The 25,300-nt window shown below is 40.9% G+C and overlaps 1 protein-coding gene across 1 annotated transcript; it reads right to left on the minus strand.

Moving 5' to 3' along the window:
- Positions 1 to 253: 253 nt before the first annotated feature.
- Positions 254 to 25,232, minus strand: fa2h (fatty acid 2-hydroxylase). Its single transcript, XM_029523786.1, has 8 exons — positions 25,144 to 25,232; positions 24,591 to 25,027; positions 7,514 to 7,645; positions 4,181 to 4,323; positions 3,824 to 3,924; positions 3,461 to 3,633; positions 2,834 to 3,086; positions 254 to 2,748 (listed from the first exon to the last, which is right to left on the minus strand). The coding sequence occupies exons 1-8, from the start codon at positions 25,223 to 25,225 to the stop codon at positions 2,681 to 2,683; spliced, it is 1,389 nt and encodes a 462-aa protein (XP_029379646.1). The 5' UTR covers positions 25,226 to 25,232; the 3' UTR covers positions 254 to 2,680.
- Positions 25,233 to 25,300: the final 68 nt, after the last annotated feature.

The raw sequence follows: 25,300 nt of genomic DNA on the forward strand, positions 1-25,300 counted from the left end.
TTGACGACTAAAGTTTGCAGATATTTTGCATCTACTGTCATAAAAGGTTCAGAATTTATTGGCTCCTATAATTCCCCCAAAGCAACTTCACAGAAGAGCAAACTTTCTCCAGGCATAGTGGAAGAGTGATTGGAACTGCTGCCTCACAGCAACAATGTTTTAGGTTCAAAGCAGCAGTGGAGTCTGCATGTCCTCCCTAAAAAAGCATGAAGACAACTGAAGGACGGAGCAGAAAAACAGTGCAGAGCAAACAAACACCAGAAATATACAGATATTTATTTACAAATACAATTGCATTTGCATAGACATTTATCATTCCAAAATAAAAGATATTATAGTAAACAGACAGATAATTGCATAATTTAGCAAAAGGAAAACTTTTTAGAAAACAGTAGCTTTCATCCATAAATAGGATATCATTATTATTATTATTATTATTATTATTATTACTGGAGGAATATTTTCACTTTGCCAAGCAGCTGTCGATCATTATATTAGTACACTCCTCATCAATATTACAGCCACATCCTTCTCCGCCAACATTTAAAAGGCATTCTCTGTGAAACGATGTCTCTGGGATGCCTAGCTGTGATATAAAAGTATGAATTTTTGTTTTACGTTGCAGTTTACATTCATTACAAACGACACTGTGCAGCTGCACGCAGACCGGGTTTGAGGTTTCACGTGAGCAGGTACACGTTGAAAAAAATAACATTTGCCAAATCGGGTTTAAGCTCAACTTTGCACACCCTACAGAGATCAGCTGGTTACACTAACTGGGCTTTGGTGCTGACAGGTTACCTGAAGATTTCATAAAAACTGCTCTGCGCATGTTAATGAAAACCAACACTGCTTTTCTGAACCATCAAATATTTTTCTTCCTGAAAATATTATGTTGCACGTTATTTTACATGTATAAGAATATATGTACAATAATTTGCAGGAGGCTTTGCTCAATCTAGAAAAGTTGCTAAAAAATTATTCTTCGGCAGTAGTAGAATATTCTCACTGTTGTCTATAAATTATGGAAATAGTTTGTATTAACTTTGTTCTGTTATCAGTGTCGTTGTTGCCGTTTTAGGGAGACGCAGTTCTGAGGATCTGCCAAACGCTATCAGAGCTTCCTGCTGTCCAGTCAGAAGGGTCAGCGATCGTCATCCTGAGGGGATCTGCAGCGGCCAAATGGATGGAGAGGCCCCCAAAGTGGCCCTAAAGGTTAAACGCTCTGACAAGTTGCATTGAGACCAGATACAACAACAACAACAACAAAATTGAATTAATCCTGTCACCTATGTGGCCTTTGACCCCTGCGAGATCCTCACAGCAGGAAGTCTGACAGGCCGGCCTCATGCCTTTGGCTCCGTCCCTCCGTCACCATGACAACACTACCACCTGTCCAAATATACAATATCTACCTACAGAGACATTCACCGTCCTCCTGACTAAAAGAAACACCAAATCAAAGCGGGTGCAATTAAAGAATCTCCTCTTCTGTACAAGGCATCTTACAAATTAACTTTTTGCATCTTAGTTTATCTTTAATCTCAAAAAGAAAGAAAAAGAACACGGAGGACATTCTTGCAAAAATAAATCTCCACAGCAATTTTTGAACATTTACGTGACAGTGCATCTTGTTAACAGCACACATTTGAAACTCCCTTCTGTAGGTTTGCAGAAAATTGATAAGTTCACTGTGTACTGTCAAATGAATGTGAGCATGTCGAGGGATTTGAAACTAAATATTTGGATACTAAAAATAAAAACACAAAAAAAACAAAACAAAACAAAACAAAACAACAACTGTGGGACCAATTACAGTGGAGGGAACTTCTGTCGGCAGGGTGAATTGCACAGTGTAACACTGTGTAGCTTAAAGAGCAGCAGGGGAGACGACACAGTGTGACAGACAGTAAAGCTGCTGAGCAAAGAGCAGGTCAAATAGGAAGGTAAAATAAAATATCGGCGTGTTTTTCCTGAGTTAGATGACACAGTTTGGGGTTTCTCACTCTCCGTCTATAATTTCTCTTTAGTCTGTCACAAACTTTTCCCTTTCACCCTTTTCATCCCCTTTTTTCTCCGCCTGTGTTCCACGTTCACCGCCCATCTATCACTTCCTTTTCCCTCTCTCCTCTCAGAGAAGCTAAGACGACACTGCTTGTGTGTGCTTGTGTGCATTTCCATTTGTGTTGTGCTATTGGCAAATTTTTTAACAACCCAGAAAAAAAAAAAAAGATTTTCTGAAGAATGTGTGTGTGCCTCTTCCTCTCTATGACCCCACTTCTAGCTGAATATTATTATTGGACTGGCGAGCAGGTGGCGATGTGGCTGATGAGGTCAGAGCAGTGACAGCGCACATTTTTTAGGTATTAAAAAAATAAAAAATGCACACGTGCAGGAATCACAGCGTCGAGGGAACAGACTGGGTGACGCACACAGACGACCAGGAAGAAGAAGAGAACATGTTGATGATGTCGGAAATCAAAGAGCAAGCTGATATGTGTTACAGCATGCATGGATGCATTAGTTGCAGTGGCTCAGGAGTCCTTCATCCATGGATCTTCATCTTTGGTTGTGAAAGCTGTGGCGGCTGAGACTCAATTAATGGTGTGAGGGTGTTTATAGCGTGTGGGTTAGTTACAAAAAAAACAGAGGTGACAAGTCTTGTGCCTGAGTTTCTGCATTAAAACTTCTCATCTGGGATGACTGTGTTGAAGGGGTGATCCCAGAACGTCGAGGTGATTCCAAAACCTGGAAAAAAAAACAGAACAACAATCAAGAAGAAAATCTAAAAGTGAAATATTTTCCTGACGTTTGTCCCGCTCTCCCTGCTCACCTGCTCTCTGGTGTTCAAAGTGATGTTTGACGTGATAGGCCTTCAGGCTGTACATATACGAGCCTCTCTTTGGCGAGCCATAATGAAGGTAGTAATGGATCATATCGTACACGACGTAGCCGCACAGTCCTCCGACAAACACAGACGTCCCAAGGATCTCTGGGAGCGTGCTGCACAGGATTGCATAGAAAGTTCCCACCACTAGTGAGGCCAGGACGGGGGGAAAGACAAGCCGAGAGCCGTCAAACGGCGACTGAGGAAGAAACAAGTTCATATCATGAAACTGGAGGTTTTATGAATGTCATTGGTGACTCTGTCATGTGAAGAAATGACCACTGCGGAGACAAATGAAGCCTCCTGTGACGGCCTCAAGACCGCAGGCCGTTTTCGCTTTGACACCAGCTGAGGATGATTATGAAAGCTGCGACCAAACCAAAAGTCAGGCCTGACTACTATCTGAAAGGACCGTGAGCAGAGAAACCAAGCAGCTGTTTATGACATGCAACATGAAATCATTTCTCAAATATAACCTCCGTTTACGCCACAAAGGGCATTATCAGACAAGTAGACGTTTCATCATTAAACTGGTTTGATGACCCTGTAGCCGCAGTGTCGTTGTGCTTGTACCTTGTGATGCTGTCCGTGCAGTAGGAAGTGTAGCGTGATGAGGTAGTAGTTATGCGCAGGTGGTTTCATGTGAAAGACGAAGCGATGAATGCAGTACTCGATGAACGACCATAAAAACCAGCCCATCAAAAAGAGCAGCGGGAAAACATACTTATGGACGGGGACAGAGAAGTCTGGGAACACACAGAGATTTACACAGACACACAATACACGATGGTCATGAAGCCAACAAAGACGAGAACATTGTATTGTATGCTTGTGGACGTGTGCAAATGAGAGTGATAAACACGTGAATGAAAGGAAAAGCGGCACGTGGCTGCACACATTAAGGCCGCTTTGCATAGAGACGTGGGTGTGTGTTACCTGAAGTGAGGACGACTGTCGTGGTGCCCTTTGCCAGGGTGGTGTAGCAGTGCCAACTGAGATAAAACACAATGGGAAGCCACACCACTGGGACCCAGTACCTGCAGCAGGAGAGCAGGCCAGCTGTATGAAAGTGAACTGACCACAGTGTGGGCTCCTGCAGGCAAACCAGCTAACTGTAGGCTGTTTTTTAACTTTACTTTTACAAATTTGTGTTTCCAATGAAAAGTACTGACAACATGCCAGTTATGTTTGAAGGTCCTGGAGCCATAACAGCCTGGATCTTCCAATTAATTATTCTTTTTTTTTTTTTTAATGAAATGTTTTTGTCTAACAAGTACCCTGCCTTAGCCTTACCAGGAAGTTTTGGTGCTGGCCTCCATGAAGGGGTTTCCAAACAGACGAATCGGTCTGTCGACTGGCTGGTGAACCCACGCGTCGTATTTCTCTGCGAGGTGGCCAACCTGCCACGCCAAAGGCTTCCTCCAGTCCACCAGGTCCTGTGGAGATATCAACGATGAGAAACCTGTACAGGTGATGTGTGCCGTTTCACCTGACAGGGAGAGTCACACTAATCCAGCAGGTGGCAGCAGAGAACTGCCAGGTCAATCCAGGAAGTGACTGCCTTACTGTGCAATTTGTGTCTGAGCATTTCTGAAAGTTTGCTTTGGTGTCACTGAACCGCTGACAGCAGTAACTCAAGATGTTTACTCTCAATCCAAAAACCAGAGACTTGGCTCCTTGGCTCCTCAGGCTGATCACTAGATCAGGTCTGGATCAGCACAACATGTCACAGTTAAAGGCGGGAAAAACAGTCACATTTTTCTGATGATCAACAACCACCAATCAGCAGTCATCTGTAATATGTGGATAAATATTTAATTACTACATTTGAGCTGTGAAGATGCATATAAAATTATATCATGTTTAAAAATATTAATATATTATATATACAGACATATGTCTAATGATACAAGTGCGTTTCCTTACTTGTGTTGTCGTCATACATTATGAAAATATTCATTATTGTACACAGTCAATCCCTAATATGTAAATGTTTTAAATGAAAAAGAAAATATGTGGAAGCAGAAAGAATTTCAGCATGCATGTTGCTAAAGCAAACTTTTATCTAAAAAATAAATAAATATACTGTACTCTCCATCCATCATAAAGATATTAAGATAATCTCCACTTCTGCAACAAGTACCCACATTCATTCACGCAGTTGACAGTTTAGCATGTGATGGTAATTTGTTGGTCGATTATCTGGTTTCATTGCAGCATCCATAAATTATAAACGCAGGAGTATTTCCTCAAAAGCATCAATCTGTTCAATTTATGTCCTCAATTCTTCTCTAAAACAGCTTCCTTTACCATAAATATAATGCAGCTGCTCCTGTTTCAGCCACTTGACTTGCGGCCTGTTCAGTTTTGGTTTTAATAACAGCATGTGAGGTTTCATCAGGTCCATCTGAAAGTCTCATCCTCAGGACCTATAAACACACTAAATCTGGAGTTCCCCTTAAATAAAGTTCAGTGCACTGCTTCTTTATTCAATCTTCTTGCGCTTATTAAATACACGTCAACTCCAAAGTGACACCCACAGCAGAGGAAATGAAGAACTGAAGAAGCCTTTTGGGGGGTGAAGGTTGAAAATCTAACCAGAACCTAAAAGTCTTCAACTCAAAGCAGCCAAGACTACAATTACGGAGAACATACACAGACATGACTTGGGGAATGAAGACTTACCACACTTGTGTGTTGTTTGATAGTATCAAGGCAATATCTATACTGTGACTGTCAAACCCAAAGAACTACTGACGTTCTGCTGAATTTACACATCACAATGGCAGAAAATTTTTTTTTTATGCAATGTGCTATAAAACCCTGACTGCACCAAGATCAGCTGTCTCTCTGACATCACAACAAACTTGAACTGTTCCAGGAAAGAAAAGGAAGCACATCCATCAGCTGACTGCGAACAGGCCTGTTAATCAAGTGGCACCTTTTATCTGCGAGTCATTCAGCCCCGTGAATTAAGAAAAAAGAAGTGAAACTGCTGGTCATGTGGATGATTTTAACACTTGTGAAACTTCTCACAAACACAAGAGAGATGGTACTTCTGAGCAAAGTCGTTTTAAGACCCACTCTAAAGAAAAGGCCACACCAAAGATTTTTCACATGAGAGGTATCACACCGATATTACTTCTTATGCTCGACTCAACTCTTATCTTAATCTTACAGAACGTAACACTATTTGATCTGAATATTTCTAGTTGAGCAGATACTAGATTAAGGAAAGGAAAGGCACTGTGAAACACGTCTTTATCTTGCACTAACATTTGCAGATCTTTGTGGTAAAAAAAAAAAAAAAACTGTCACTCACTGTCAATCTTGACAGTTCCAGAGTCAAAAGTTATGAATATGAATAAGTTATGTTATGTTAAGAACCACGGTAAGGGATGTAAGGTTTGTGTTTAAAAAGACATGTATGTGCAGAGCCACCACTAGTTTCCTGTGGTGGTGACACACCACCAGATGTTTAAGTGAACAATGAGGTGGCTTATTGTGTTTACAGAACACAAATGTAAACTACAACAATTTATTTATTTATTTGACAGAAACTGGCACATTTGTTTTGTTGTTTTTTTTATTTTATGATTTTTATTATCAGGCAGCATATCACATGATAAATGTGTTGATGTTGTAGTCATATTAAAATGTCAGCCTATGCATTGAAAGCATGGGATTGGTTATTGAAATCAAACCACAATGGCACTCTGCGATGGGAGTGTACACGGCAAACGCTCAGTGGGGGAGCGGGAGAGGGGGGGGGGGTCGCAAAGAAACAGCTGCTAATACTTTTATTGATATAACTAGAAGATTTGATGAAGCTGTTGAGGTGCCGTCGTCATAAATAACTGGTTTAATCCAAAATGAAACAGAATTTATGTTGCCGGAACCAAAAATGTAATCTTTTAGGCTTCTCTGCAGAAAACATGGATGTGGTATGTGTGAGATCTAGTAAGACTTAATCCAGCTTTGTGTTTTCATTAAATATTAACTGGGTTAGGTCAGAAGGTTGTTAACCTCCTGCAGGACACTGGAGGACTTAATTCATGGTGCTGGAACGTCAAAACAAATGTTATGAAGTTATTTTCATGAAGCGATTAAAACATTTCTTTTGCAGATTAGTTTTTCTATTATAGAGCATTAAGCAATCGGTCACCAGTTACAGTTCACACACAACCCTGACTGCACTGCTTAAGGCTGAGTGTTATAAAATGATTGTGTTGAATGCACCTGTGTGTGTGTGTTTGTTTTATTGTTCTTTGTGTGCATGCTTCAACATGTTATTCTTTCACAGTGTGAGAACTTAGAAGATTTACTACCAAACATTTTTGGAATGAGGTAAGGTGAATAACCTGACGGCTGTTCAGTGTTTGTTTGCTGCCATCAACACTCTCTCTCTCTCTCTCTCTCTCTCTCTCTCTCTCTCTCTCTCTCTCTCTCTCTCTCTCTCTCTCTCTCTCTCTCTCTCTCTCTCTCTCTCTCTCTCTCTCTCTCTCTCTCTCTCTCTCTCTCTCTCTCTCTCTCTCTCTCTCTCTCTCTCTCTCTCTCTCTCTCTCTCTCTCACACACACACACACGTAGCAATACCAAACACACATATTTAAACAAACACACTTACGTTATCCAGATCCACAGAGCTGCAGCGGTTGTATGGGGTGTCCTCATTCTCCTCTTTCTCCTCCACATCTGTCGTCCTTTCTGCCGTCTCTCCTCCGGTTTGTTCGACGGCCTTCTTCCTCTCTCTCAGGGTCTGAATTGAAAACAAGAAAAAAAAAAAAAAAAATAGAAGAAAGGTGAACTGATGGGCAGATCTGTGAGAAGATACACAATGGCCAGGGGATGTAACATCCACATATATGCTCTGCACGGCCTGTGAAATGCTTTTGAAATAAACTATGGTCAAGGTGTAAAAACACTACACTGTGTTTGTGTGTGTGTGTGTGTGTGTGTGTGTCCAGAAAAATCCATAGGAATTGGATCTCAATCTGCTCTATATTTTCGACTGAGATCTATGAAAAATCTTTGAAAATATGGTAAAAAAAAAAATAAATAAATCTTAATTTCTGATAAATATGCAGAAAAAATCTTTAGCTTGAAAAATTCACTCAAACCATCTCTCATATGACAACAGAATTGGTTTGAAAAATGTTTTAAATTTAATTATAGAATGGTCAGGTAGATTGGAAGGAGAATGTGGCTGTGGCATGAACCCAAAATTGATGTCAGAGGTTTTGCTATAGTTTCAGTTTCACTCAGAAAAGCTGCCCACTTGGGCAGCTTGACTTTGATCATGCGTGTGTGTCATGCAACGTGAGGCCGTGTGTTCAGCTGCAACAGTGAGCCGTTATGACTGACGTGAAGAAGAGCCACAGTTCAAAAACAACAATCTGATTAAAATTCAATCAGAGATTTCGCATTTATTATTAGTTTTATATAATAACACACAGTTGGACTTTACATCTGGACGTGAACACACGGCTGCATTTCAGTTCTAGAAACCATGAAAACGGCAAAGAGCAGGACAAAAGCAGAGCCATCTGCAACCTGTGTGCTGTAAGATGAAGCCAAAAGAAGCAGCTTTGTTCATCCATTTGTGCGCACTACAGTCATTCCACCAGGGGCACATTGGAAACACACATTATTGACATACCTAAACAACAGGTGTGGAGATGTTGGATAAAAAGTTAAATAATGCAAACATCATCATCTTTAACAGTAAGTACGACTGACAGCATTGGATCTTTCAGAATCTCAATAATTTCTCAGAAATAATTGTGTTGCAACTTTAGATCTGCTACTGATTCTATTTCGACCAACTGCAAATTTATTTGGCCTTAATTTATCACGTAAAATGCCTGAGAACTAATTCTGACCTGGTTATTTCAATAAAATAAACCTTACATCCTGGGCTTTGTGTATTTTCCGCTTGCTTTTTTCTAATAAATCCCCTTCAGCCAGAATATTTCACGCATTGTGATAACACTGAAAATAAAATGTGCTGGTGAGCACTAAATTAACTCTTCTAAGCCGCAAATGGCCCAGAGAAGTTTGCATGTTCTGCCATGACAATGTAAAAAGGGGAAGTTCGCCAGTTTGAGAGTAATCTCTTGATAGACACATTCAGCGTCATAACAGTCATCATTATCTCACTTCTCTCATCTGCAGTTGGCTCCTCTGCTCATCCTTTGACTCTCCCACTGGATGTCAGTTCCCATCAGCCAAGTGAAATATTTATCAGCTGGCTGGGTTTGGACACATGCACAAGTGCACACGTACAGAAAATGCAACACACACACACACACAGGTCCCCTATGCTTTGTTACTAACATCACCCTGGCAATCCAACACCTGCAGAGGCAATGTTACACCCTCCATTATCATGCTGCACTAAAGCAAGAAAAAAAATAAAATAAATAAATAAATAAATAAATTATATATATATATATAAAAAGGAGGAAACAAAGGGACTACTACCAATCCTGTCATGAACTCAATGCCTCCTTAATCCAGTTTTTTTTTTTTTTTTTTTATAAATTGTACTGACAGCTTGAATATTGACAGCCATAAATTCAACTTGTATGTAAACTAGTTCTCCCACTTCTTATACAAATAATGATGATAATGTCTTTAATACCTAGTTGGATGTATAATTCTTGTAATTATATGATCTAACCGTGTATAGTGAAGGAAGACCTTTTGTGACAGAGCCATTCCTGAGCAGATGCTGTTCTAGTCATAATGTAGATGGCTTATTGTGTCCGTAGTGTGTAATGACGGCTCAGTGGGCCATTTTGCCTCCTCTTCCTGCTCTGCTCACATTTTGAGACTTTGACAATGTCTAATTATGGTCACTGTTCTCACACAGTCAGCATATGTGCCGTGTGGGATCCTTCAGTCGAGGGTTAGAGCACGTTTACGCTCGGCTCAGTTACTGTAGCTTTACATTTATCTTGTGAATATACAAATGTCAGAAGGAAGCAAAGGGGGGAAAAAGTCCCAATTTATTATTGACTAGTATTGATAGTGATCAGTTTTGTCCTGGACAGACATGGTCACTGTGAATTTTCATATTTCACAATATTTGTGGACATTTAAATGTCCAAAATTCAGTATCAGTAAGATATAATGAGGTACAGTGAGTATCATGACTTCTGCTCAGTGTTGTTATGGGTGATACTGTACATAGTTAAACAAATCTGATATCTAAACTCTCAACATACTGCACAACCTGCTACGGCCGCAACACAACTCGGCGCAGCAAAGTAAAGCTTCCCACACAAACACACATTTTCCATGTGTTTTTCCTCTGCTCCATTTAGGTTTGCCGACACACAGGCACGCACGCGCACGCACACACACACACACACACACACACACACACACACACACCAAAACAAGCCGTGTGACAGCTTCATGTTGGTGGAAGAGTTAAGCTGTCACACCCTCTCTATCAGCAGCAGCAATGGCTCACATGAAAGCGTGAGTAATGCGATTCTGTTGTTTAAGGTGGCTGGAGCTCCATGCCATCACTGAACTTCCCAAGGGTGGTGTGTTTCAGTGGGGTGTGGCCAATATTAAGAATTAGAGCAACTCACCAGATTTTAGTCAAAAGGGAGGAGCTTAGGTTAACTGGTGACTCTAACCTATCCAGGGTGACCCCACCCTTGCCCAGTGTGAGCAGTAAATGGATAAGCAATAGAAGACAAATAAATGAACGAATGAATGAATATATACATCACGTGGTAGGGACAGCAGCCAAATACAACACAACCGCAAACTTAAAAAACATCCTGTAGGAGTCAAATCACAAACTGCTGAAGTATCAGTCTCAAAAAAAGCATCAGATGTTTCCTTACATTACATAAGACAGGTAAAACTGGTCTGATTATAGAGCAAAGCTTAACCCTGAATGCGTGAATATCTGCAAACATTTGAATCTACTTCAAAAACAAACAGCCACCTCACCATTCAGCTTTGACAACGATGTACACATTTCAACGTATCACTTTAAGTATTTCTTTGAAATACACACACACGCCAAACATATACACCCTCTCTGTTGGGTAATGCACTCAGTGAAAATCATGCCCGCTGTGCAACACAGAAACATATTCTCAGAGGAGCTGCCAATGGAAACATGATCACATGTTAACCCATCAGAGTGGTATAGAAAAAGTAAACAATGTTAGTTTTCTTAGTCCTTTAATTAAGCTTTAGCTTATTTAAGTTTCATGTTACATTTTATGTTACAGTATAAATGAGAAAAGCATTGATGTTAGACCTTTCAAGAACAATACTGAACATTATTGTCAGTAATGTCAGTAAAACTCCAAAAGAGCAACTGTTGAACAAGCTGTTGTCTTATTATGGTTATACAGATGTAATTCCATTAATTCTCCATTAGCTGATAAGCATCTGGTCATAAACCCAAAGACAAGTTGTGATCAGCTCTACTTTGGTTTCATTTCAGCTTATGAAACGTTTTGGTGGTTTTGCAGGAACATTCATGGTCTGGGGGGTGAGAAGAAATGTATAAATGCACACACCCAAAATATAAAAGACGTGATGACAAGCCATTCTTATATTTCACATTTCTATGATGATTTCCTGCAAATTTTGCAGTCCTCTGAAAAATAGTGATTATAGTTGATTATGATTTATTATGATTTCTATATATATATATATATATATATATATATATATATATATATATAGATAGGTAGATAGATAGGTAGCGAGAGTTCATTTGTAAACCACCAATAGTGATCTGTAAGTGATCTGTATGTGAGTTTGTTGATGCTGCATAACTTTGCTGAAGGGAAAAATGTGTCAGAAGCTTGCAAAAACAGAAAAGTTAAATGTGAAAAGAAACTGTAACAACAACAAATAACCAGATTCCTGTCATGTGAATTATTTCTGCAATTTCAGTCAACAGTGTAATCACAGGTTATTGCTCTTTAAAGTCTAATATGAGAAGACAAAGTGTATGTACGGCAATGTGCAGTGTCCAATACGTGAATCACTGTGCTGCTCCAGAGACACCTCTGTAAAATACGGGATGATTGTGGAGAAAACCTGTGGACAAATTGAATCAGTAATGATGTTATAACTGTGAAAGAAGAAGTTAACCTCTGTACAGATAAGAAAAAATAATAAAAAAACGTCCTTGTGATCTTAACCAGTCATAACAAAGAGACAATAAAATCATGTCATCCTCACGAGGCAGCAGTAGAAGGCAATCTCTGGAGCTTATAAAAACTAGATGCATGTAAAGTTTCAGCACACAATGAAGTTTTACATATTATTTACAAATATGGTTTTTACGAGGTAGTGAAGCAAAGAAAAGTGAGCAGATGAAGAGAAAAAAAAACCCATCTCATTAGGGAAATTCAAAGCCATAGCAACACGGACACCACACGATCCTCAACCTTTCCATCCTGGGATGCTAAGATTTTGATGCATTGATGCACAGGTATAAATAAGGCAGGTATAAAGGTGGCAACAGCCGTCCAAAATGATAAGATCAGAAGTATTTCATCCTATCATCACAATTTCACATCTAATATCAACCTTTATCTCCACTTAAAGAAATACTTCTGGCGGCTCTGAATTTATAAATTTTACTTTCAATTCACTGTTTTGTTCTGTACTTACCCTTCAAGTGAACAGTATTTTTTTTTTTATTTCCTTTTCCTTCCTTTTACTTTTGACCTAACAATACTTTTGACAGGAAGTCAACACTTGCAGAAAGGGGGAACTCTATGCACCAAATTGGAAGGAGTAATGTGAAAGTAGCTGTGGAAAAGGTCCTGCATCAAAGCCTACTGATCTAATAAAAATAAAAATGTACTGTCAAACTGTTAGTTCAGAGGAAGTATAATGAAATATATATATATATATATATATACACAATTACATTTAAATAGTTCAACAAGAATTTTACACAAAGATTCCCAATTTTTGTGAAAGAAAATCAAGAAACTAAACATGAGACACCTTACGCCAAAGTTAGCATTACAAATTTCCTACAGCTCAGTTAATTCATTTTGTGCTCATCAACTTTTCTAGTACAACTTGGACATATGTGTGATGACAGATTTTAGTGTGAACTGTGCAGCTTCATTTTACTGTAATCACCACTCAAACAAACAAACAAACAAACAAACACGATGAATAGAATCACAAGGGAAGTCAGTCGCACTAACCTATCACATCAAAACATCTGATGACACATGAAAAGCATGACACACGTACAGGAAGAGGTCAGCGATAGTCTGCAGGAATGTCTTTGTCGATGCAGACTAAAAACTTCACTCCTCATTTGGTTTTATGCCAAAAACATTTCCACAGTGCTCCTGAACTCTGAGCACAGGTGTCGTAACTCAGGTAAGGGTTGCCGTGGCAACATATCAACAGTGTCCAAAGCAGGCGTGGACCCTTTGGAGCAGGTGACTAAAATTAGCTGAGAGCATCACGAAGGATGGCGTGTGTCAGAGAGGAAAGGGGTCTGACGCATTCTGGATGTAAATTCAGATTACAGAACAGATGAATGGAAGGTCAACAATGAAAGCAGGAGGAGGCCCATCTTTATTTTGTTCGATCGGGGAGTGCCTGTGTACACTCCACAGGCCTGAACCACTCTGCCCCACATCAGCTCATTGTTATGTCGAGATTACCACCAAGTGACTGCATTACACTGACATGGTCTACCATGAAGTGCATTTCTGTTCTATCTTTCTCGCCTATATCGGCCAAGACTAAGGAGCAACAAACTGACGCAATATTTGTAATTTTCTTAATCATAAACCTGGAAAAAGGAAAAAAAAAAAAAAAAAAAGGTGTCGGGTTATTGCCAGGTTAACAGGTTTATGAATCTACAAGAGAGCAAAGCACTTCAAATTGGTTCAAAGAAAGCAGGGTGACTGAATCGTCTTATTTTACTGAGGAGAAAAAGCTTATGGAGTAAACATAAGAGGGCTCTGTCCCTGTAGGAGCAGATATATAAAGGAACGACAGACAAAAAACAAAGGAGATGGTTGGACTGGGGTGGCGTTGTGCCCTGGTACCACCACAAAACAGCTCGGCTAGGAGAGGAGGGGGGAGCAGAATGAGGGTGGATGGGGTCAGTCAACGTTGTGAGGAGGAATCAAGCTGAACTTTCAGGGACTGAGTTCGGTTGTGATCACAATAAAAGGCAGCATCCCTCAAATCTGGAATAATATGGGATAGCACGGGGCATGGATATAGCACATCAACTCTTAAGGATATAAAAAGAAACACCTAAGTATGGGGGAGTGGCGGAGTCATTTACTAAAATTCATGATGCAATGAAAACTGAAATAAACTTTCTGTTCACTTAAAATAAAAATCCCTAAATTTGAGTTTTCTATAGTGTGTAAAAGGCTTAAAAATACATTCAAGACATCTGATTGCCCATTCCAAACTCACTCAGGCTAAATGTAATGTGTAAAAGTGTAAGTGTAGCAAAAGATGCCCCCAAAAGATGTTTTATTCTGCAGATTGCAATTACGTCACTTATATTCCTCGCACAGTAACGGCAATATTCCCTCGCACAGTAACGGCAGAATTACAGAGAAGTTGGCGGTTTTGTGACAATCCCATTAAAACATACAATTTCCACAATCAAGCAGGCGGTATACAGAGTCGCACAAATGTTTATCAGATGCAGTCAAATTGATGGGAATACAGCGAGAGAACATCACAAATGTTTTTAGATCTACCTGACACTTTCTCGGCCTCAGCACAATAAGTCTTGTTTGTATTAACAATTAAAATTAAAATTCACCCAGCAAGCAGACATCATTTTACGCAGTTATCTACTGTTTGCATTGGCTTGCTTTGATGTGAAATGACAAAGTTGCTGTTATTCTGCCTGTGTGACTACTTTTTTTTCCTCAGGGCGTGTGTGTGGTTTTCCGTCATTGCCATCGTTCTTCAGTGTGCTGTTTCATAGGGATAGTGTTGGGACTGAGGGTGGAGGACTGGTATGTTGGCCAAAGGTTGAGTTGGTGTTGCCCTCTGGGCAGCCGCTATGTAAGCAGACTTGGTCACAGTTGGTTTGTGGAGGTGAGATTTTCCGAGCTTAAGATGGCAACAGTGGTATATAAAGTCAGTAGTATCCCTAAAAATCTAACTATCCACCAAAAATCACCAAAAGACATCTCACATACTGACTTTAAATTGGGTTCTTTAAGACTCTCAACCTTCCTGGAGGTAATATTTAATATTTGTGGTAAAGCAATCAGCTACACACAGACTGAAGCAGCACACTTGAGGATTCCTCCTGGATTGTAGTAAACATACAGTGGGGAATCGAAGAGATGAAAAAGTGATACTTATTTAAAAAATGAAGGCTTTTATATACATCTCTGGTGTTCCTGGGAAGCCTGAGGTGGTTTATTGGTTCTGTACTGATATGACACAGTTGTAAAAACTGAGCTAGAACATTTGGTCAAAATACCTAACAAACTTTATGACGACTATGAAAAAGGTACAATCAGGAAGTCAGGCCACATGTCATGTCAGGCCATCATCAGTGGGCACGGACAACATTCAAACTTTTTTGTGTTTCTGTTTGTAGAGTGAGGCTGTGGAACAGATTGGATGTGAAGCTCAAGTAATGTCCAAGCATGACCCAGTTTAAAAAGCACATTGTTTTTTAGGAGGTACAGGGAGGAAGAAGGGCTTTAACAATCAGGTGTTTTCACAAATGATCTATGTATTTGTTTATTAGCTTTGAGTGTTTCTAGCTCAGTTTTTACTGTGTCATATCAGTACAGAACCAATAAACCACCTCAGGCTTCCCAGGAACACCAGAGATGTATATAAAAGCCTTCATTTTTTAAATAAGTATCACTTTTTCATCTCTTAGATGCCCCACTGTATGTTTACTACAATCCAGGAGGAATCCTCAAGTGTGCTGCTTCAGTCTGTGTGTAACAAATAAATAAGTGAACAATGTATACAGTCACAACAGTTTCACAAAATTTGAGAGAGAGAGAGCGAGAGAGAAAACGCTCAGAGCTCAAAGTGCACCACTACGAACAAATCAATGAACGGGAGACAGTGCGAAGTGGGCAGGTAAAGCCTATTTGATGTCCAGACGTTAGCGTTCACATACGCAGCTCCTCCAGGTATATTCTGAGTGTGTGTTTGAGTCCGCAGCAGTTCCCTGGTCGCACACATGTGGAAAGAGCAGGGCTGAAGTTCAATAACACTGAGGTTGTTTGGTAATTTGATAACGCTCTAAAGGTCATGAACTGTCTGAATACTGTCACTCACTCTGACACACATTTTACATCGATAAGCCACACATTTAGCAGGAAATCAGAGAGAAAATGGTTTATTTACTAATCAGCGGGGGTAACAGAGTTATGCCTGTTGACCTTTACAGATCTATTTGACTTCAGGGCCGCATCAGACAAGGAGGATTAGAGAATTAGGTCTGATTGATAAATTTGTCAATGTAATAAAAACAAAACTGTCATATCAGATATTGTTTGCAAGGCTGCAAGTATTAAATATTAGTTATGGTAGGTATGGTCATCACCCCCCTCACCATCAGCATCATCACCAGCTTTATCATTTTGTGTGTGCACTAAAATTTACATTTCAACGACGAATTTTAATGGTTCTGTAATGTCGCACATTTAACCGTTAAAAAGAATGTTTGCTTTTGATATTCTTCCGCAGCCCTGGGCTCAAACCATTGTCTGCTCCCGTTTAAAAAGTACTCTCATAAAGATGCAAACACGTGATCGGGTATCCAAAGCACAACTAGAGACTGGTATCTTCATCCGACAGTGTTCAGACTAATCAGCTCAGCGGGTGGTAAGATTTGTTTCATTACATAGTTTGTTAAAAAGCCGGAACAGCAGCATCACATGTAGTTAAAAAAAATTTAATGACAATGTAAATTTATTAACCAATCGCAGTGCCGTAGTGATATCAGAGTCAGCAGTAACATCAGATGACGGTGTGAAAAGGTTGAATGTTCATGGCTGACGCTCAGCTAGATGAGGGAAACATACGCACAACTTCTCTCTCTGTATTGAGGCACTGATGAAATTATCTTTCAGCCGTCTCATTACACAACAGCACTTATCCAAAGCTGAAATCTATAACCGCTCCCAAATTAGCCAACAATGCACCTGGATTAAGGCAAATATGGCCAAACCCCTCTGAAGAGGTGTATGAGAAGTTCTGAGTACGTGTAGAAGTGTTTGTGGGTGAATTTTTGACATTTTTCCTCAGCAGTAGTGCTTATCAGATCAATAAGTTTTGCAGGATACTGGTGTCGGCTGATGGGCAGCACCTCAGTGCACATGAAGAATTCAAGCACTGGCATTGTTTCCAACATGCTTTCAATGCCCGCAGAGGTTGTAGTTGCTACACAAAGAAAACAACTCTTCACAAAAAAAATTCCTGTGTAAACTTTTTCCATTCCAGAAACTGCCATTCTGTCACAAAGTAAATAGATGAATGCAAACATGATTTAATCTCAATAATCATCTCCTTTTCTCTGACCTGACAGGCACACAGAGGGCTGATAAAAACTCCCTCACTTCTCACAATCAATCAGTCTGGCTACAAATGACTGCAGTCATAAAATCATTACACTGGAGTTTGTGAAGCAAAATCAAAGTCTTCGGTAATTAACAGAGAATAGAGTAGAAACATATAAGTAAGTGTGAGAAAGAAATCATGACTGCATTGGAATTTATTTCTGGTCCATTTGTGATTCAGATATGATGCAGCTTTAATTATTCACTGAGTGAACCTCTACACAACTCTCCTAACATTAAAGAGAAGTGATGGAAATATGGCAGAGGGTGAGGACTTAGTTTGAGGTTATAGGAAAGGTAAGGGGTCAGGCAAGACATGAAGCTGTGATATTAAGGTTATTATCTCGGGCTAGGGAGGACCTGGTGTCAATGAATCATCTTCATGGGTCTAATAAAACAAGAGTGTGTGTGTGTGTGTCTCTCTCAATCCAACTACAAAACCAGTCAAACCTGAAAGACCAGGACTTGAGATTCTGCTCTCGCTCTCTCAGTTTTGTGTGCCTGTTGTGTGTTTCTCCATGTGTGTGTATATGCGTGTGCGCATTCTCCAGCAAGAATCTGAGGCTTCGTGTAGCTACCCAGTTTGTGCAGACGTATTGTGTTACCCTACAGACAGTAACTAGTGAGCTGACTGCTGTGTAAACAGTCCCCACCTTCAACATGCTGCTACATACGGCATATATTTATAAATGAACTTTACTTTAAAAAAAATTTAAATAAAGTGATGTATTCAGTAGCTGATTAATTTTTAAAAAGAGCTCAAGACCATCAGTCAACCAACAGTCTAACTGTAAGGAGCTATTTAATAATTAACCAACTCCAGTGAACAACCACAGGAATTCAAGAAAGCCTCATACTTCTGCTTAACATTTTGCCACCTGTCTTTGAAGTAAAGTGGCCAGTAAGGGACACATGAACAGTATGATGATATAGTATACTATAGTACAGTACAGTCCATAAATAGTAGGAATCCATGACAAAAGTTGTGAAAGCAATACGTCTACATCTTTATTCATCAGAGAACTAAATGACACGTATCCTCCATAATGAGATTTAGAGCACTGGAAGTAATAGAAATTGAGGCTCTAACTGTCCTAATGTGGCTGTTTCATTAAATACCTAACACATATGCCACGTCTCAACTCACATACATTCATACTTACACATGCAGTTTTGACCTCATTAGTGTGTTAATGTGAAAAGTATCTTGGTTATATAGTGGCAGAAAAGCGGTACACCAGTGTATCTTCAACCTTGTGGAAATTGCAGTGGAAGGAGGACCCAACGCCAATGGTAGTGGCGGTATGATTTCCTTATCACATGACATTTTGGGTGGGGGGGGTTACGTATGTTGCGATCATCGTTTCCAGTGAGCGTGTTTGATTTGAACATACTCTGATGTCTGACATGACTCAGTATCCTGTGTACGCAACGCATTATGTTATGTTACTTGTGAATTTCTGATTTGAGACAAACCAACTATAAACACGACTGTCTAACAGTATTTATAAATCAGTATGTCGAACAGTAAATTCAAACTTTGGGAAAACAACAACCCCAATTAAGATGACATGCAAACTCACCGGTTCAACCTCAAACAGGCCGTATTCTGATGCTAGCTACTTTACACATTGTTGAAACACTTTTTTTTTTGTGTCGATAAAAGAAGCTCGTTTTGTGTGTGAATACACAATCTGTATTTTTTGAAAATCACATATCTGTTTGTAATGTCGCAGCATCAACAATAGATCTTTCAACATTCCTCCTCAATTCTGGACTGAAAACTATTTCCTGACGCATCCAAAAACATTTATTTAAGATGCATTAGCATAAAGTAGTAATCAGTAACATCTTTTTAATGACTGGATTTGAAATCCAATATATTGGTGGGTAAAATACGATACTGCGTGAGTGGTTATAGAAAAGGGCTGGACCACTGCACAGCTAATTGGAGGTGTGCACACAGACACGCACAGATTTATTTAATGCTGCTACATGCAACTGCACAGCACTGCCAGGTGACTCTTTTCACCTGATGGCAAAATGTTTCACAGGGAGAGCAAAGACCATATCCAGAGCGGAACCATCAGCCTGCTGTTAGGCCACTGTATGCAAAACTCCCCGAGCAGAAACATTACCTTTGTCCTTTCAGTCTGTCCTTTAACCAAACCTACAGAGCTCCTCCAGGCTACCTTTATGTCCTTCTCCTCCTTCCTCTGGGTGTGTCTGAAAATCTTGTCAGTTTCTCTTTTCTGCACCAACACACACCCCTAAATGTGTGTGTGTGTTTGTTTAGTCCCCCCATGGGCTTTAACCGACCTGTTGCATCCATAGATACTGCATACACACAGCCTCGCCGTGGCCTACCTTTCTGCAAAGGGCACTTTCCCATTATTATGTAGATGTGACAATGTGGGCAGATACACAGTAGACTAAAGAACAAGGTGGGGTGGAACAAACAAATGATAGAAGGGAGGAATTTTATGGAACAATATTCTAACTGCAAGCAAACAGACACAGCCATGACACATTTGATTACTTTTTGTAATCCACGTTGGGTTATTTTCCACAGTGGAAATTGATAAAGCCAAAATGTAAAACCTCAGGGTTACAAACCCCGCTGTCCCTTTCTTTATGACCACTGTCAAACATTAGCTGAGCCTTTTATCTCTCAAGCCAATCAAATGGCCTGTGCTGTCACAACAAACCATCAAAGAATGAATTTTGGGTGCAAAAAAAAAAAAAGGTAACCAATACAAACAAAGAGAGAGAAAAAGAGTAGCACCATTCCTGAGAGGTCTGTCAAAATCAGGTGCACCCTTCAGACTTTCAGACTACTCATCTCTGTCCCGTCTGACTGTTGAGTTTCCCTACACCTTTCCCTCTCTCTTTTCCAGGTGTTACCGTGGCGATGAGGAGAGCCACCTGAGGACTGCACCTAAGTATTAATTGCCATGTTGGCAGTCTCTATGGTAGCAAAGATAAACAACGTGCTGGGTAATGCATCACCACGGTGATAAACTTGGAGGCAGCTTTTAAGAGTAGCAGAAAAATGTAGTTCACCTGAACCGATGACGTGTTGGCAGCGCACTAGAGCAGAACGATGAAGAAAAAAATCTCAGTAAACACTGAGCTATTTGTTTGTTTTCATCATTCATTGTTTAATATTGACCTTCATGTTAACAATGTACTAAACCCCCCCGCCCCCCCACCCTTTCTCCTTGTGCCCTCCGATGAAAGACAATCCCATCATTGAGCAAGAAAAGATGCATAAAGATGAAAGACTGCATTCCGGCGTTCCACCAGTCCAACCCACTGGCCCTCCAGCATTCCAGCCACAAAGACTATCAGCACCCACCATCATCACCTCCACGCTCCTGCCGGTACTCTAAATCAACTAGTTCCTATTTCATTCACATCCCCGTTGTATTTCTTTTATCATGCTGAATTTGGCTTTCCTCTTTAAAAAGCTTTTGACCTGTTTTTCTCAACTGGACTTCCGAGCCTCCTCCATACATCCCAGTTGTGCTGAGCTGCTCCATACCCTTTCCCTTGTTCATTCATTCATTTGTAATCGTCTCATTGAACAATGTACGTACTATCCTCCCAAGTTCATGACTACACAGCCGCATTCTCCTGCACATTAAGACATATGTATGTCTGCCTCTGCCCTTTGTGCCTGTTGAATCTGTTTACATTCCAAGTCCATGCATACAGAGAGACAGCGAGACAAACAGACTCTGTGACCCAAAAAAGAAAGACTGTCAATGAAAGTCTATTGAGGTATTTCCACATCCTGTCCAGAGGTTCACAGGTCGCACTGGCTCAATTTCCTTCCTAGCAAAGTTCCAAAAACACAAAGCCATGATTGACACGCCGTGCTTACTAAAGTCGCAATGAAAATGTACTCACAAAACCGTAAAACGCTGTCACACTGGCCTTGACACCTGCACTCTCTGAGCCAGGTGTCTAAATAGAAAATGTCACCAATCAATGTTTTGTCCTTCAGTCTGAATACTTTACTGATTTCAATCTGACATTAATATTTTCCTGCTTCGTGAAAACAGAGCAGAACAATTCAGTTTAAGAGTCGATGGAAAAAAAGACAAAAACACCATCTTTTTTTGCAACTCTGGAGGAGCTTTGTGAAGTTTGAGGAAAATAAAAAAATCCTGATGATGTTATTGTTCGACACCTGCGGGCTCTCAGTTTGCTCACTATTAGCTTTAACAGAAAGGCCTTGTTAGAACATTTGGTGTGGGCTTTGACGGACATGCTACCAAGAGTTCAGGTCCAGTCAGAGGGATGATGACTACGGGAGCACACGGTCTTTATAATCCAGTTACATTTCCTGAATATTTGCTTCTGTTGAATGTTACTATAATAATATTGATTATTTGCTACATTACACCTTTTAATGATTTTGTAGACTACTCTTGTATGTGTGTCGTATTAATTTGCGCACTGGTCCTGTGCTACTTGAAGCAATTTGCCTTTATCAACAATATTTGATACAATCAAAGAGAGAAATTCCCCATCTTGATACCAAGCCTAACGATAAACTCTGATCAGCAGTCTCTCTAGTGCTGTGATCACTCTTTCGTGGATACTAGAAAGACCTGATGTCTTAAATGCAAATACTCTATAATAATAATAATAATAATAATAATAGCAATAATTGCAAGTTACATATGTGACACAGAAAGTAAAAAGTGAGCAATAATTTAAAAAAAAGCAGAAAGTTTGACATGAATGTGGCCTTTTATATTTATTTATTTAGTAACTGTACCAGTTTCTGGTTTCTCTGTCATTGAGGTAATGTACCTACAAAGACTGTCTCTGACAAGAAGCAATCAGCATCTAATACAAACCAGTTTAATTTGTTGACGGTGTAAACAGGACCTCTGTTTGATTGTAAACCTGCTCCCAAACACACATATATGTAAGACACAAACAGACACACACACTAGAAGCCACTGCCTCACCTCTTTACAACTCCTGCAGATTCGGTTCTCTTATGTACCCCTGATGTCTGCAGGCAAAACACATGAACTCCAGACCTGTCTCTGGTCATCATTGCTTTCTTGCACAACTTCAGTTTGGGGATCTAATGTAGCACACAGCAGCAAAAGAAGAATATGTGGATACATTTAAGGTTTAATGATTCAAAGAGCACCACAAATTTTAATCATTCCCATCGAGACTTTCTTTGAGCTTTTGTAGAATCAGGCAGATGTGGAGCTGCAACACCATTTCCAAGACACACTGGGCATAAAAATGCCACATTTGCCCCTTTTGGCTAAACGATGCACATGTACTCACCACCTACGCAAACAAAAAGGAAACCATCTTACTCTGAATCTCCTTCTGAAACAATCCAAAGCTAACAGGAGTTGTATAAGTCTTGTAATTTGTCCGTCTACTAAGATCTTAAGATCCTCATAGTCTCTGCAAATACCTGGTCCAAAGGGGTGAAAGCACTGAAGTGCCGCCTCCCACAACGCACTTAAAACAACCTCTGTCTCTTTCTGTTTGCTAAAGCTCAACTCTTGACTGGTCCTGTTTTGAAGAATGGAATGAGGTTGATATATTAACACTGTATACACATACTGTGTTGAAAAGAAACTTAAGTCAAAATGTAAACATCTGATTCATTCTTCACAAATAACTTCTCAATTAGAGCAAATTGTACCAGCAAAAAACTCTTAAAGTATTTCATTGCTCGTTCCTTTTTACTTCACTGCAGACACACACCACCCAGGTACAACAAGAATCCCTAAACAAAGTCGTCTTTTTTTTAAAACCAGTCAGTGTCTGTGGGTGCCTGTAATTCAGGGCTCTTGTTTTGGACCGTGTTCACTAACGATAAAGAAGAAAAAAGTTGAATTTCCAAAAGAGAACAGTTCAAAGAGAAACTGTGTGCAGCAAAACAATGAAACATAACAATGATAAGCCTTCGTTCCTAACAAATAACAAATCTTATCTCAATGCTGAGCAATAACTAAATGTTGAGACCAACATGCAAGAATGAGTATGTGCGCGCGCACACACACACACACACACACAGGGCAAGCTATGTAAATGCCAACTCTGTCTACAAGAGATTTATGCAAACATCGCAGTCTGTTTCTCTCTGCTCACACACACAGACAGAGCAAACTGGGTTGGGTGTGGATTCATCCGACTACAGGCGATGGAGAGTTTTCCTTCAAATGATCCCTGGCTGGAGATCCCTCAGTGCTCACTGAGACTGGAGAAACCAGTTCTTGTGGCCTGTGTCTCTCTCTTTCTCACACACACACACTCACACACACTTCTTGAATCATTCATGAAACACACCAACCCCCCTCAGCCCATCAGGTCTTCCCTGTCACCTGTACGCCTTTCCCTGCCTCTCTGTGAGTCTTTTCCCACCGGCTCATCACTCATGTCCCAATAATCAATACTGTCAAGGAGGAGGAGGTGGTGGAGGTGGATGAAGAGGAGGAGGAGGAGGAGGAAGAGGAGGAGGAGGTGGATGAAGAGGAGAAGAAGGAGGAGGAGGAAGGGGTGGATGAAGAGGAGGAGGAAGAGGTGGATGAAGAGGAGGTGGAGGTGTATGAAGAGGAGGAGAAGGAGGAGCAGGAAGAAGAGGTGGTGGAGGAGGAGGTGTATGAAGAGGTGGAGAACAGGTAGTTCCTTCACCTGTTGACAGAAAACACACCTGTAACTTTTCACCTGTTGCCCACTGAACCAGATATCTGCCCACATCTCTTCCACCGCCAACATGTCTCCTATCTATCACACAGTCTCTTTATAATTATATATATAAAAAAAGTTTTTGTTTGTTTGTTTGTTTGTTGTTTGTTTGGGCATTTTAACCGTTGACAGCGTGACACGTGCCAGCTAACGGACGCTGACGTCAAACGTGAGAGAAACTTCTAGATGAAACTTTTTCTGTTTGTTGTTGTGAATTTAAGATGGGTCGTTTTTGTGGAGGACCCCCTCCTCCACCCTCCTCCACCCCGGGCTGGATCAACAGGTTCTCCCTCTCCTGCCTGCGGACTGTTTACCGTCTCCCAGGTCAGTTATGTCAGCCCAGCTAGCTCGGTCCAGGTCCGGGTCACCCACCTGTGCCTCGTCGGCGCCGCTGTCCCGGTCCAGCTCCCCGATGTAGTACTGCTCCATCCACCGCCGGGCGTTCTCCGAGTGCCGGTGCGGAGGTCCCTCCATCTCCCGGCTCACGTCCCGGCCGGACCGGCGGAGTATCAGCGCCTCTCCGCCCGGGTGCATCCGCAGGAAGGCGGTCACGTCGTAGACCCGGGTCCCCAGCAGCACCCAGCAGGACTCCTTGGTGCGGTGGCCGGCCACCTCCCTCTTCGTGAAGAACCGGGGGGACGTGGACGGAGACATCCTGACTGCGACCGAAAACAGACTGCTTCCTCCTGGGGGGGGCCGTCGACCGGGCTGCCTGAGCTCAACTCCGCCGTCTGAGGCCGGCTGCTCCGGGGCTCCGCCGGGGACCGGGGCGGGGTCTGTGCGGCGTTCAGGGGGGCGGGAAACACCGCCTGACGTGACCAAGCGCGTTAAAAAAAAAAAAAACTTCCAACAGCGTCGGGTCGTCTCCTCGGAGGCTTTTATCACTCTTATCACTTTTTAGGTAAACCATTTCTATTTATTTCACCTTTCAAAGCTGAGAGCGGACGTTTTACTCCAGTAACGGAAAACACCCGATTCCTGCCCGTTCCCTGAATGCACCATCGCATCCGGACGCACCTGTTGCTGCGAAAAAAAAAAAAAATAAATAAAACAACAACTTCGAACAAAACGCTCATTAAGTC

This window comes from Echeneis naucrates, chromosome 16 (assembly GCF_900963305.1).
Source record: "Echeneis naucrates chromosome 16, fEcheNa1.1, whole genome shotgun sequence".
Taxonomy (NCBI): domain Eukaryota; kingdom Metazoa; phylum Chordata; class Actinopteri; order Carangiformes; family Echeneidae; genus Echeneis; species Echeneis naucrates.